Source organism: Oncorhynchus nerka, linkage group LG7, assembly GCF_034236695.1.
Source record: "Oncorhynchus nerka isolate Pitt River linkage group LG7, Oner_Uvic_2.0, whole genome shotgun sequence".
Classification (NCBI taxonomy): Eukaryota; Metazoa; Chordata; class Actinopteri; order Salmoniformes; family Salmonidae; genus Oncorhynchus; species Oncorhynchus nerka.
Window position 1 is genome coordinate 77,979,239 of NC_088402.1, and position 14,299 is coordinate 77,993,537.

At 41.2% G+C, this 14,299-nt stretch overlaps 1 protein-coding gene across 1 annotated transcript in view; it reads right to left on the bottom strand.

The window, feature by feature from the left end:
* Window positions 1-7,782: 7,782 nt before the first annotated feature.
* The window catches only part of LOC115132448 (teashirt homolog 2-like), an 86,504-nt gene continuing 79,987 nt past the window's right edge, over window positions 7,783-14,299 (bottom strand). Inside the window, exon 2 of the mRNA XM_029665113.2 lies at window positions 7,783-11,515. Coding sequence (XP_029520973.1) covers window positions 8,472-11,515 — 3,044 coding nt within the window. The 3' untranslated portion in view covers window positions 7,783-8,471. The remainder of the gene's footprint in view (window positions 11,516-14,299) is intronic.

The following is a 14,299-nucleotide window of genomic DNA, read 5'->3' on the forward strand; positions in this document are numbered from 1 at the left end:
ACCTCCTTCCCTCAGCCAGGGCATTGAAAATGGGTCGTGGATGGGTATTCAAGCATGACAATGGCCCAAAACACACAGCCAAGGCAACAAAGGAGTGGCTCAAGAAGAAGGACATAAAGGTCCTGGAGTGGCCTAGCCAGTCTCCAGACCTTAATCCCATAGAAAATCTGTGGAGGGAGCTGAAGGTTCGAGTTGCCAAACGTCAGCCTCGAAACCTAAATGACTTGAAGAAGATCTGCAAAGAGGAGTGGGACAAAATCCCTCCTGAGATGTGTGCAAACCTGGTGGCCAACTATAAGAAACGTCTGATCTCTACTTGCCACCAAGTACTAAGTCATGTTTTGCAGAGGGGTCAAATACTTATTTATAAAATTTTTGACATGCGTTTTTCTGGATTTTTTGTTATTGTTTTTGTTATTCTGTCTCTCACTGTTCAAATAAACCTACAATTAAAATTATAGACTGATAATTTGTTTGTCAGTGAGCAAACGTACAAAATCAGAAAATCAGAAAACTCTGTTTCCCTCACTGTAAGTGTTCATGATTCTTTATTTACTCAGAACACCAAACAAAACAACAAAAGAATAACGAACGTCACGTTCTGCAGGCTTCACAGAGCTAACCAAAAACAAGATCCCACAAACGCCAATAGGAGAATGACAACTTATATGTGATCCCCAATCAGAGACAATGATAAACAGCTGCCTCTGATTTGGAACCACACTCGGCCAAAAACCAAGAATTAGAAAACATAGAAATAAAGGAACTAGAATGCCCACCCTAGTCACACCCTGGCCTAACCAAAATAGAGAATAAAGCCTCTCTATGGCCAGGGCGTGACAGAGTGAGGCCTAAGAGGGTTTTATAAATAAGAATCAACCAGAGATGACCATGGCCGAAAGGAAAATAACATCTAGCCGCTCGAGAGCACCCTTACCTGCCGATCTATAAATTATGTCTCCGTAATCTAGCAGGGGTAGGATGGTAATCTGAATCAGGGTTCGTTTGGCAGCTGGAGTGAAAGAGGAGCGATTACGATAGAGGAAACCAAGTCTAGATTTAACTTGAGCCTTCAGCTTTGATATGTTCTGAGAGAAGGACAGTGTACCATCTAGCCATACCCCCCAAAGACTTGTATGAGGTGACTACCTCAAGCTCTAAACCCTGAGAGGTAGTAATCACACCTGTGGGGAGAGGGGCATTCTTATTACCAAACTACATGACCTTTGTTTTGGAGGTGTTCAGAACAAGGTTAAGGGTAGAGAAGGCTTTTTGGACACTAAGAAAGCTTTGTTGTAGAGCATTTAAGACAAAATCCGGGGAGGGGCCAGCTGAGTATAAGACTGTATCATCTGCATATACATGGTTGAGAGAGCTTCCTATTGCCTGAGCTATGTTGTTGGTGTAAATTGAGAAGAGTGTGGGACCTAGGATTGAACCTTGGATTACTCCCTTGGTGACAGGCAGTGGCTGTGACAGCAGATGTTCTGACTTTATACACTGCACTCTTTGAGAGAAGTACTTAGCAAAGTACAGCAAAATACCCCTCAGAGACACCAATACTTAGCCGGCCCACAAGAATGGAATGGTCTACCGTATCAAAAGCTTTGGCCAAGTCAATAAAAATAGCAGCACAATATTGCTTAGAATCAAGGGCAATGGTGACATCATTGAGGACCTTTAAGGTTGCAGTGACACATCCATAACCTGAGCGGAAACCAGATTGCATAACAGAGAGAATACTATAGACATCAAGAAAGCCAGTCAGTTGATTATTGACAAGTTTTTCCAACAATTTTGATAAACAGGGCAAAATAGAAATAGGCCTATAACAGTTAGGATCAGCTTGATCTCCCCCTTTAAATAATGGACAAACCGTGGCTGCCTTCCAAGCAATGGGAACCTCCCCAGAAAGGACAGACAGGTTAAAAGGTTGGAGATAGGCTTGGCGATGATAGGGCAGCAACTTTAAAGACAAAAGGGTCTAAACCTTCTGACCCAGGTGTTTTTTGGGGGTCAAGTTTCAGGTGCTCCTTTAGCACCTTGGACTCAGTGACTGCCTGCAGGGAGAAACTTTGTAGCGGGGCAGGGGAAAAGAGGAAGAAGCATCGGCGATAGTCGCATTAGAAAGGGTGGTAGATGAGGATATGTTGGATGGGCAAGGAGGCATGACTGAGTCAAATAGGAATCCTGACTTAATGAAGTGGCGAGTAAAGAGCTCAGCCATGTGCTTCTTGTCAGTAACAACCAAATCATCAACTTTAAGGGACATGGGCAGCTGTGTGGAGGAGGGTTTATTCTCCAGGTCTTTAACCATTTTCCAGAATACCTTGGGGTTAGACCCACAGAGAGAGAACTGCTCCTTAAAGTAAATAACTTTGGCCTTCCAGATAGCCTGAGTGTACTTATTTCTCATTTGTCTGAACGAAAGCCAGTCAGCCTGAGTATGCGTGTGCCGAGCCTTTCTCCAAATGCAATTCTTGAGGTGGAGTAACTCTGCAAGATCACAGTCAAACCATGGGCTGAACCTGTTTTTAATTCTCATTTTGTTTATGGGGGTGTGTTTGGTAACAATACCACTGGTCCTAGCGTCTTCGACAGAGGGGATCAAGCTGATTCTATACCATTTTACAGAGGCCAGTTCAAGAAGGAAGGCTTGCTCTTTAAAGTTTTTTAGCAAGCGTCTATGACAAATCAGGACAGGTCATTTCAGTGAACAGCCATTACGAACACAGGCTGTAAAACAGTGATCACTAAGGTCATTACAGAAAACACCAGACTGATACCTATCAGGATTATTTGTGAGGATTACATCAAGAAGAGTACCCTTTTCTGGGTGTTTGGAGTTATACCTTGTGGGGTTGGTAATAATCTGAGAAATATTTAGGGAGTCTCGTTAGGACTTGGTCAGGTGATTTAAGCATGTATCAGTTTAGGTCACCTAGCAGGACAAATTCAGACTTGAAACGCCAATACCATCCTCCTCTCTTTCACGTTGACAAAATGGTCTATCACTACCACTATCTATCACTATCATACAGTACACATTTTCCTTTTATGTTGTCCTTGGCTACATGGCTAAATAGTTGTTCGCTAGCCTAACTTCCATACATGGGCAACATTAGCTAGTTAACATTAGCCTTCTACATCTAGCTACATATTGAACTTCCATCCTCTCAGGCCAAGTGCACAACAATGTTTGAATTAATGGTTGGATCAAAATCGCCATTTTAATCATTGGCTAGTATGGCGAATTAAATAAAACCACAAGTCCAAATCCCGATCTCCATCCATGGCTAATTTAGGAAAGTGCCAATTTTATCTAGCTAGCCACCGGAGGACAACAACACAACGAGATGCAGCAATTCAAGTTTTTCTGTCAATGACGGATGCTCTCAATGGGATGTACAGTTGAGCTCGCTCAGTTTAGCTCAACGCAGATTGGCAAATTTTGTGTACTTTTTTTATCAAGGGAGCCCAAATGCTCTCTGGCTTCCCTTGCCTTCAATGCTACAGGTGGCAACAATGTCATACTCGTTTCGACAAGACAGCATCAGATTGATGGCCTACATGCAGAGAGACAGAGGAGCACAGTTTCGCTCGCTCGGATGCTTTCTCCTGTGAGATACATTCAGCTCCTTGCAAATTGAAGGAAAAATGATGAAATACAGAGATATGAAAGATCTTTTTTTTATGACATTGGTACATTTTTGGCGGGAAACCTGGCCTCCCTTGGCATCCATGAATACATCCATGAATACATGAATACACCCCACTGCGTTGGACTCTGCGTTGATAGTGCAACATACAGCACTTTAAGAGGGAGGGAGACTCTTCAAATCTCCCTGACATCAGATTACTGACTGACACAATGGTGAAGCCTTTCAAATGTTATTCTCCTCTCACAGAGAAGTAATGATATGACTCAATCATTGACTGGCCTATGTATTTCGCATTGAACAAGAAATGAAACAAAATGAATAATTAAGGACGACCATTATAAGTTAAACCATAAGAGACAGACAGAGAAAGCACAAGGAAGAGAGGATGATTAGAAGAAAAGAGGGCAGAAATCATGAGTCGGCCTAAATTATGAAACAATGTTTGAACTATTATGATAGAACATTTTGTAGACTTGTAATGGAATACAGCACTGTTCCTGAGTTTTCACCTGTTCTCCACTACTTTATCAACCCTTATCTTTTCTTTTTAGAATCAGATATCAGGTTACATGATTGATAAGACATGCATGTGCCATAATGGCTAAATAATAAGGAGTTTATAATCTTTGATGCAAGATGAATATGCAGTATCATGCCACTTGATTGATGAAATGTTTGGAAGTATATTAATCAAGTGTTTGATATGATTAGCACATTTGTAACAACACAACAATCTAACATAAATAACATGACAGATAGGCCTACTGAAGGAGGCGTAATGGAGATGGCTACTAATTTTGACCACATCTATAGGTAAAATCTGTGCAATGAGCACTTTTATGTGAAAATTGCAATCCATTCTTAGCTCATGCAATAAGTCATGCATACAGTATGGGGACTGAAAATGGAGGCCTAGAAGTAATGAGGTGTAATGGTGTAGAATGGACATTACAAATCATAAAGATTTCAGGGAAGAAGAAATGATACTCAAGGGCTCGGTCTCTGTCCCTTATCTCTAACAGGTAATTATTTTCATGGTAATTCATTAAACAAATGAGATTCACTTATTATGATGATGTTGTGTGACAACCCTCTTTCAACCCTCTTTTCCTCTGTGATTCACAGAACATGCAGAAAACACATCCCTGTCTAACCCATAGAAAGAAACAAAGTCAGGCATATAGTTAATGTTTTGTGTGTATCCAAGCAGGCAAATTCCAATGTCCCATTACAGCACATCAACATCATAGCGGACCAAGCAATGGGCGTACACTTATCATTATTTGATATGTTTAATGGCAGATTGACAAAGGATTTGCAAATGCGAGCTGGCATCAATTTTGCTAAGTTCGGTTTTCACGGCTGTGTCTGCAATGCTAGCATAGTTATGTGGATAATTCAATTTTTCTACTAAGCCACTGGTACAGTTTTTAAAAAGAATCTCCAAGCCCTAGCCTGTGTGGAGAGGGTAAGCTGTTTTGATGTTTCGGATCCATCAGACTGTGAATAATCAGAATCATGACATTTATAAACCTTAATAAGACAGTTTAAATGTTTCAAAAACAATTTTACAGCTAGACAAACCGCATTATGGTATAGGCAGGCTGTTACTTTTCATTGACTGCAAAACATTAGGCAATAATAATTTCTTAAACCTGATATGACTAAGACAGAGAATTTCACATCAGTACTAATATTTTTCCAAAGTTTATTTCATTTACTTTTCCTTCATTCAATTTCCATGGATGAGAGGAAATGTGATGACACATAACACAATCTAGCTTTAACAATTCACCACAACTGCTGGATTTACAGTACTGTGTATACTACGGTCTCTGCTAACCAGGGGTGTAACCGCCCCCCCCCCCCCACACACACATTTTTGTCCCCCCCAGTTTTATTATTTTATATAGCCTTTATTTAACTAGGCAAGTCAGTAAAGAACAAATTCTTATTTGCAATGACGGCCTACACCAGTCAAACCCGGACCACGCTGGGCCAATTGTGTGCTGCTCTATGGGACTCCCAGGGTATGGTTCAATTCCAGACCCTGGAATCAAACCAGGGTCTGTAGTGACGCATCTAGCACAGAGATGCAGGGCAGCACCACTCGGGAGCCCAATTTTCTAATTGGAATGTGATACAAAACAAGGCAACGGTCTGCTTTAGGACCATACTGACACATCCGAGCGGTCGGGTAGGGTGTTTGGAGTGTTCATCGGACTGGATTAAAAAAAAAAAAAAAAAAAAAAAAAAAAAGATGTCCCCCAAACCAAAGTTGCGCCCCTGCTGCTAACCATATATTTCAGTCCATGAAGTGCAGTAGGGATACAATACTACTACCTTCAGCCATTGCGGAGGTGCCCAGTTATTTTGCAAATGAAAATCAAAAATCTTAATAATCATGCCAGGTGTACAAAGATTAACTGTATGGAAATGGAAACATTCCATATGAAAAATCATGAAGCCTGGATTGTTTAGCAACTCACTTACCAGAATCTGTGTTATGTTTGATAAAATAGAATTTGAACCTTGTGGAATATTTGTTTTAGCTCATGGTCACATATACAGTACATATATTTTACTTATAGATTATACACTGAGTGCACAAAACATTAGGAACACCTTCCTAATATTGAGTTGCATCCCCTTTTGCCTTCAGAACAGCCTCAGTTCGTTGGGACATGGACTCTACAAGGTGTCAAAAGTGTTCCACAGGGATGCTGGCCCACGTTGCCGCCAATGCTTTCCACAGTTGTCTTAAGTTGGCTGGATGTCCTTTGGGTGGTGGACCATTCTTGATACACACGGGAAACTGTTGAGGGTGTAAAGCCGAGCAGCGTTACAGTTCTTGACACACTCAAACCGGTGCACATGGCACCTACTGCCATACCCTGTTCAAAGGCACTTAAATATTTTGACTTGCCTATTCATTCCCCCCTCTGAATGGCACACACACACAATCCATGTCTCAATTGTCTCCAGGCTTAAAAATCCTTCTTTAACCTGTCTCCACCGCTTCATCTACAATGATTTAAGTGGATTTAACAAATGACATCAATAAGGGATCATAGCCTTGGATTTATCTGGTCAGTCTATGCGATGGAAAGAGCACATGTTCCTAAGTGTATCACTTCCCTGTACAGTAACAATAAATCACGAATGTGACTGACTTATTAGACCAAATTAAGGTAAGAAACAATCCAGTTTATTGCATTGATGACAGTATTTTATCAATGGTAAGCCTTAACCTAATGTTGATCACTTGCATGCTATGCTGATAGAGCCAGACTACTATATACGCTTGTTGTCCCACATCCAATACTGCAGTGAATTTCTATAGTAATTTCACAAAGGATAAAGGAACTTAAGCAAAATTGTGACATTTTGAATGCTTACAACTGCAGCAGTACTGAGGCATATCTCCTCTTTAATAAGACAATTCAATCTCACATTTTAATTTCCATGAATAAACACAAATGATCTGAATATTGCAATCAGTTTTCCCACTATAATCTTCCCATATCTTAGATCATTTGTGCTGGTCTCAATTTAAAACAAGTTGCTGCTCTACAACATAATGGCTCTACAGACGAATTAGGGGATCCATTGGTGAGGCGAGGCATTACATAATTTATAGCTTTAATCTGCTCACTGAGGTGTGTGGTATATGACAGTAATTATAAATGCAAGAAGAAATTATAGCTGAATACTTTAACTGCATTAGGAGTCATCTGATGAACAATTGTGATTGCCTGCTCATTTCCAACAGAGGGCAAGTTGGTGTCACAGTATTCAAATCACCATAGAGCCCATGTGCTTTTCTCCATTTGCCATCAAATGTCAGCCGCCTGTTATTAAACAGAGATTTGATGGTGGTGGTAATTGAGGGACTTGATTGCTGGAAAGAAGAGAGATAAATTGTGTAAAATGTTTATGAATTTAGCAGGCAATTATATTTTATAGCTGTGAAATAAAAGAGCTGAAGAAAATGTCTACTTGTTATGAAGAACACAGTCATTCCCAACCACACATTGATCTACGCATATATTGTTAATTTACAATATTTCAGGAGACGTACAGGAGACTCATGAAAACTTAAAATGAACACAGTCTGGTATCAAATGTTAATTCTTTATTTAAATTGGTGAAAAAAAGAAGGTGCAGGTATCATTTGTCTCACTGTCATCCTTTTAAAATGAAACACATTTATATTAGATTTTTCCTTGTTTCCAACCGGTCTATATTTGTTGGGTTCATGTACATAATCTGAGTCTAAACTGGTGAGTTAACATTTATTAAAGTGCTTTTCTGTTCTATCAATGAAACAAAACATTTTTACATAGCAATTCACTGTACAGTTCAATGTACAGTGCAATAAATGTGTTAACATGTGTCTGGCTACCTGTTTAAAACAGCTGCATATTTTACAAAGGTGTAGCATTGGAGATGAACATTACAATTTATCCATTACATTGTCTTTGAAATAATACAATTGAAACTTTACATAATATACAAATAAATAGTAGTCATAGCCAGAGCTATTGCATGCAAACGTTAGCAATTATATTTCAAGCAGTAATACATTTCATTACTGGTGATGCATTTGAGAAGGGTGCAAAGGTATAAGTTGGTGTATTCTTTAACATTTTAGGGTTTAGTCTAGTCAGTGTGTCCATGTCATATTCAATCAAATGTTTTCAATGTCTTTATCCATACTACACAATGCTACTGGAAACATGGCTGAAATATCTAACCAGTGTTTCAAAAATGAACAACAACCAAAAAGGTAGCAAAAATGAACAACTCCTACTCTTTATCCATTTCCACATATTGTGAATGGTTATCAGGTGATTTGCTGTGAGTTTTACTCAAGTGGAGTTTAACTGCATGGTTACTAGCAAATGTCCTACAACACAGCTTACATTTGAACTTAGTGTCAACATCCTCCTCTGTGACTAGCGTCTCTGTCGCACGGACACTGAGAGCCTTTGACAGTTCTGGCTCCTCTACCTTTGTCTGATGCTCAATAGGCAATTTGCGCATATCTTTGATTTGGAACCCTAGGTGTGATTCCAGGTGAGAGATGAATGCTGGTGGTGTCCTGAACTGGGAAGCACAGTCATTGCAGTAGAAGATCGGATGGCCAGTGTCCATGCTCTTCAGAAACTTGGTCCCCCCTGTTTTCCTAAGTTGGTATTTCACATTGGCCAACCAGTGGCTGATGGTTGTCATGGACAGTCCAGTAAACTTAGAGATGTGCATTCGTTCCTGAGGACCAAGATCTGAGAGTAAGTACTTGCCCTCAGAAGTCAGAAAGAGGCTGGAGACGAACTGGGCTTGGAGGATGATAAGATGTCGGGGGTTCCAGTTCGAATGCCTTCCCTTGCGCTTGTGAACCGAGTATACCTCAGCCGACACGTCCTCAGAGCGTCTCACGTCTGATTCCAGTTTCATGGTGGGTATCCTTGATGACATAGAGGCTTTTGGTGTGGTGGCTTTAGGAAGAACCTTGACCATGTCAGCAATGTCAGACAGAGCGTGTTTCTGTGGCATTGGGGCAAAGGTTTGTAGATGGGAGGAACTCTGCTTGTTAGGTTTATATTTTGTCAGGTCTATTGGCTGATCATTGCTAGCAAACAGGAAGGCAATGTTAGCGCTGTTCCTAGCAGGGGTAGCATGCACCACTGCTGGTTTCTCCATACTCTGGTTGAGTTCAGCTAATATAGATTGAGAGCGAGCAGATGGTTTACTATTTTCAGATCTTGAATTGGTGGGCTTATTTGCTTTACCCAAATGGCTGTTCAGAACTGACTGCAGTGCACTTAGAGGGTTTATGCCGAGTATTTCCGGGGTGTCATTGACAAGCTCTGAAGTAGTGCTTCGTCCACCGGTGGCAGGAGGGCTTGGTGTCTTGCCTCTGTCTGAGAAATCTGGGCTCAACTTCCCTCTGATCACATCACTCCCTTCATTCAGACAGTCTGCATTGAGCTTTGAAGAGGTAGAGGAATCGTCCTGACAATCGCTGTCATTATTCTCCACCAGATCAAACTTAATATTCAGACGTTCTTTACCATCGCTAATGCCAATCTTTTCTTTCTTGGTGTCCGCTTTTCGATACGGTTGCTGTGGAGTGTCAACTCCCCCAGCACCCTGAAGAAACTTCCCCTTTGGGGCGATCGGTCTCAGCTTGTGGTTGAATGTGTGCTTTATCTGAATGGGGGGAGACGCTGAGAGATGAGTGCTGCTCTTGATGATCCCAGAGAGTTGATAGGAAGCGTGGATACTGGGGTAGGCACTCCAGCTGGGGGTCCCAGTCTGAGCCTTGTTGATTGCAGAGGCGACCGTGTTGGCTAAAGACTTGAGGATATCCCCCCCACCACCTGACAATCCCTGTTGCTCCAGATCCTCCTCACGAAGATAGCGATATTTAATCACCCTGTTCCCTGCCTTTTGATCCTCACTGTCTGCCTTGTCATCTTTCACTTCACTTTCTTCCATTTTGTCCAATGTGTCATCCCTCTGGCTATCTTTCTCACTGACCCTTGGGGAATATGTTTTTGGAGACACTTGATCGCCATCGGTTTCGTTAGCAAGCGGCTCAGCTAATACCTGCATCTTTTCTATAACCAAGGGATCCAGAGCTAACTGTTTCCCTTTCTTAGAGGCTGAGTTTGTAACTTTCATGAAATGTCCAGTGACCATCATATGAGTGGTGAGTTGTTGCAGGGTATCGTGTGAGCTTCCACACTCCATGCATTTTAGAATCTGAGATTTGCATGTCTCAAACTGCCAAGTGTAGCTAGCCCCATTCTGATAACCATAGCGATTACTGTTAGCATTTGAAATAGCAGCGGACCGTTGGGCCTCGCTGTAGCCAGCTAACCCTGTGGTAGAATCAGGAGAACAAGGTCTGTTGGCCTCATAGGTCCGTTTCTTTGCTGGTGGCAGTAATTTCGGTGAGAGTACTGGAATAGGTTCTTTCAAAGGTACTTTTTGGTAATGCTTAGTTTTTATCATATGGACACTCAAGTCCTGGAGGGACTCAAAAGAATGGCCACAGAACATACACTTCAAAACTTTCTGTGCATCCTCTTTCCCTTCCATGTCTTGCAAATTTCGTTTCCTTGATTTGGAAGAGGATGTGGAGGCATTGCTTGGTTTGCCATGATTGTTGTCCTGGTAATGTCCACTCTTGTTCATGTGCACTGTCAAATCCACAATACTGTCATAGGATGCAATGCAGTCCTTACACTTGAAACGGCTGGCCCCTGTAAACACTGTCCCACCTGCTTTGCTACTTTGTCTGTAGAGGTGGACCGAGCTGAAGAGGTTGGGTTTGGACACAGGCTTTGGGGAGTGTGTTTGCTGGAAGGTTTTGGATAGTGCATCCTGATGCCAGTCAAATTCACTCTTGGTGCTAACATTGGTGCTGTCACAGTTAGCCTTGCTGGGAGTTTTGCTAATTTTCAAGTCCGTTCCGATCCCTGTGCAGTAGGAATCTGAGAGGAAGTTAGCATAGGCGGCCCTCATTTTCTCCAGGCTGCTGTGCATGTCATCCTTGTATTTCAAACCGCTGCTCCCCTCGTCCTTCTGGCTTTCAGGTGGTGAGGAACTTTTTAAGTCTGAGAGTGAGAGTCTATCGCTGGCGTCGCTAAGGCGCGACTCCAACTCGGCTTCTTGATGGGAAAGGACACTGACGGGGGAGTCCTGGTAGCTGTAGCTGCTTTTGTTGTCCATCTCTTTGTCCTCTGAGGCCTTGGGACTCGTCTTCTCTTCAGTTGGAGTGTCATTCTCTCTGTCATCCTCAGGGATGGTCTCTCGCATGACGCCATGTTCATCAGGCTCGTATACTGAAAAAGAAGGAGAGATACAATTTAGAGACCTTTGTTATTACGCTTCACATAATCTCGTTCCCAGACACTTCCGTCCAATGAAAATCTGGTGGACCAACGCGTCAAACTGTGTCTTCGTTAGCCAATAAAGAAAGACCGGGAGAAACTCCCGGTGCATAGGCATTGGCTTAATCTACAACATCTTCCTTGTAACCCTCCCCACGCCTCACAGTCATGTGATAAATGATGACAAATACTTGACTCAGTAGGCAACTCCCATAGTGGGAGTGACCATAGAATTCTAAGGCCAAGTTTGAATCGTTGATATCCCAGGCTTATATGCCCAATAGCCTGGGGACGAGGTTATTCATTACAAGACCCCTATCTCTGTTTAGACTACATAATAGTAAGAAATCACCATAGGAGAGGGAAATTAGTTGAGTTGCAATCACTTCTGAGCATTTGAAATATTTCCAAGAGTGGAAAAATATGCAAAGTACGTCAAAACAAGAGGTTTTGTTTGTTCTGTTTTCAGAGAAACTGTGAAATCCACACAAGGCTACATGCACAATGCAGGCCTGAGCTACATGAGAGGATCAACAGTGTGGATGTCACATGCCTTTTTTAAACAAACTACTAGAGGTCAAGCAGCTCCTTGTGATTCATGGCGGGCCATTGACTTAGTGCTGTGTCAAAGGTTTCCCTGCCTCATGTTGAAATGTTTACAACAATCGTTGGCCAATGACAGGCAAAATGCAATTGATTTCTTTGTAGGGTTTTACTAAGTGTTATTGCAAGTGGCCTATTCCAAAGTGATTATGAGTATCTCCAAACTGCAATGAACTTGCAATGAAAAAACTGAAGCTTTCTCAGTTGGATAATATCTTCCCATGCTTGGATCCACCAGATTGTGTTGCACCAAATTACAAAGACTGAGCGATATTCTAATATTCCACAAGTGTTCTATGAATAAATGAAAAAGCCTGAGCCTTGCAAGATGAGGGGTTTACTTACATTTCAGATTTCAAAATGAGATGAAATGTATCCTGTCTCCATTAAGTGGTTACAGAGTGAGACAGTCTTTCTTGACAGTGAAATTTGAATTCTTTATGCAAATGTAAACCTAAATCTGGATAATTATTAACACATGAATCACAGCACAACAAAGAACCAGTAAATTGTTGAAAATATATGTATTTATCACAAGATCTTTAACTAACATTTCTAGAAGTGGTTGGCAATCTGTCACATTGTTATATTGTCCTTGACAGTCTCATAAACAGCAATTATCCATTTCATTATTCACCTGTTTGTTCACACTCATAGGGCTCAATGTTATTGCATCAATTAACTGATAATTAAACAACCATTTTTCTAATTGACATATTTAACATAATCTAATTTGCATTACTTGTGATACAGCATATTAAGCCGTTTTGAACAGGGCTGGAGGATCAGATATTCATACAGTAAATGAATCAGGAAAACTACTATCAATACAAAAATATCAAACTCTTCTCTGTTGAATTAAGGTCCCTCTCAAATTTAGCCAGTCTACAATATGAAAACAAACTACTTAAAAAATACTTTTGAAGAGACATCTTGCAGTATGTTCTCTTATTCATGTTGGAAAATTTGCATTTTGGGAGAAGTTATGGCAGATGTGATTTTAGATAAACATGAAAAGGGCACAATGGCCTTGTTTAGGAACCTATGCATCTAATGTGGGTAATATTTCACCTTTGATTTAGGGGCAATCTATGGAATGCTGAATGTAAGGAGCACTCCAAGTACTACAGAACACTGGGTCAGCCCATAGAATGAAGAATGTCATCCTCCTTCGCATTTGGAAAAAAATACTGTTTTTTTTATCAGTATTTCACAAGAGCCTCAGGACACGCTCTAGAGGTTGCCAGCTAATGGATGAAGATGGTCATGGGACACAAAACTTCAAAACAAACATGGAGAACAAGGAGCCACACAGCACACCAGAGATTCCCGAATGTGCTATGACCCTCAACCACAAGAGAAACTTCTGGATTGGCCAACTGAGATCATTGATGGCCTTCAAAACACCCTCTTCCCCCCATGCAGGAGAGGGAGTGTTGTCAGAGTACAGAGACATGTTTTATTGATTGTTTTATACATACAGTTGGAGTCGGAAGTTTACATACACTTAGGTTGGAACCATTAAAACTCATTTTTCAACAACTCCACAAATTTCTTGTTTAAGTCGGTTAGGACATCTACTTTGTGCATGACAAGTAATTTTTCCAACAATTGTTTACATACAGATTATTTCACTTATAATTCACTGTATCACAATTCCAGTGGGTCAGAAGTTTACGAACACTAAGTTGACTGTGCCTTTAAACAGCTTGGAAAATACCAGAAAATGATGTCATGGCTTCAGAAGCTTCTAATAGGCTAATTGACATCCTTTGAGTCAATTGGAGGTGTACCTGTGGATGTATTTCAAAGCCTACCTTCAAATCAGTGCATCTTTGCTTGACATCATGGGAAAATCAAAAGAAATCAGCCAAGACCTCAGAAATCAGCCAAGACCTTTTGTAGACCTCCACAAGTCTGGTTCATCCTTGGGAGCAATTTCCAAATGCCTGAAGGTACCACATTCCTCTGTACGAACAATAGTATGCAAGTATAAACACCATGGGACCACGCAGCCGTCATACTGCTCAGGAATGAGACGTGTTCTGTCTCCTAGAGATGAACGTACGTTGGTGCAAAAAGTGCAAATCAATCCCAGAGCAATAGCAAAGGATCTTGTGAAGATGCTGGAGG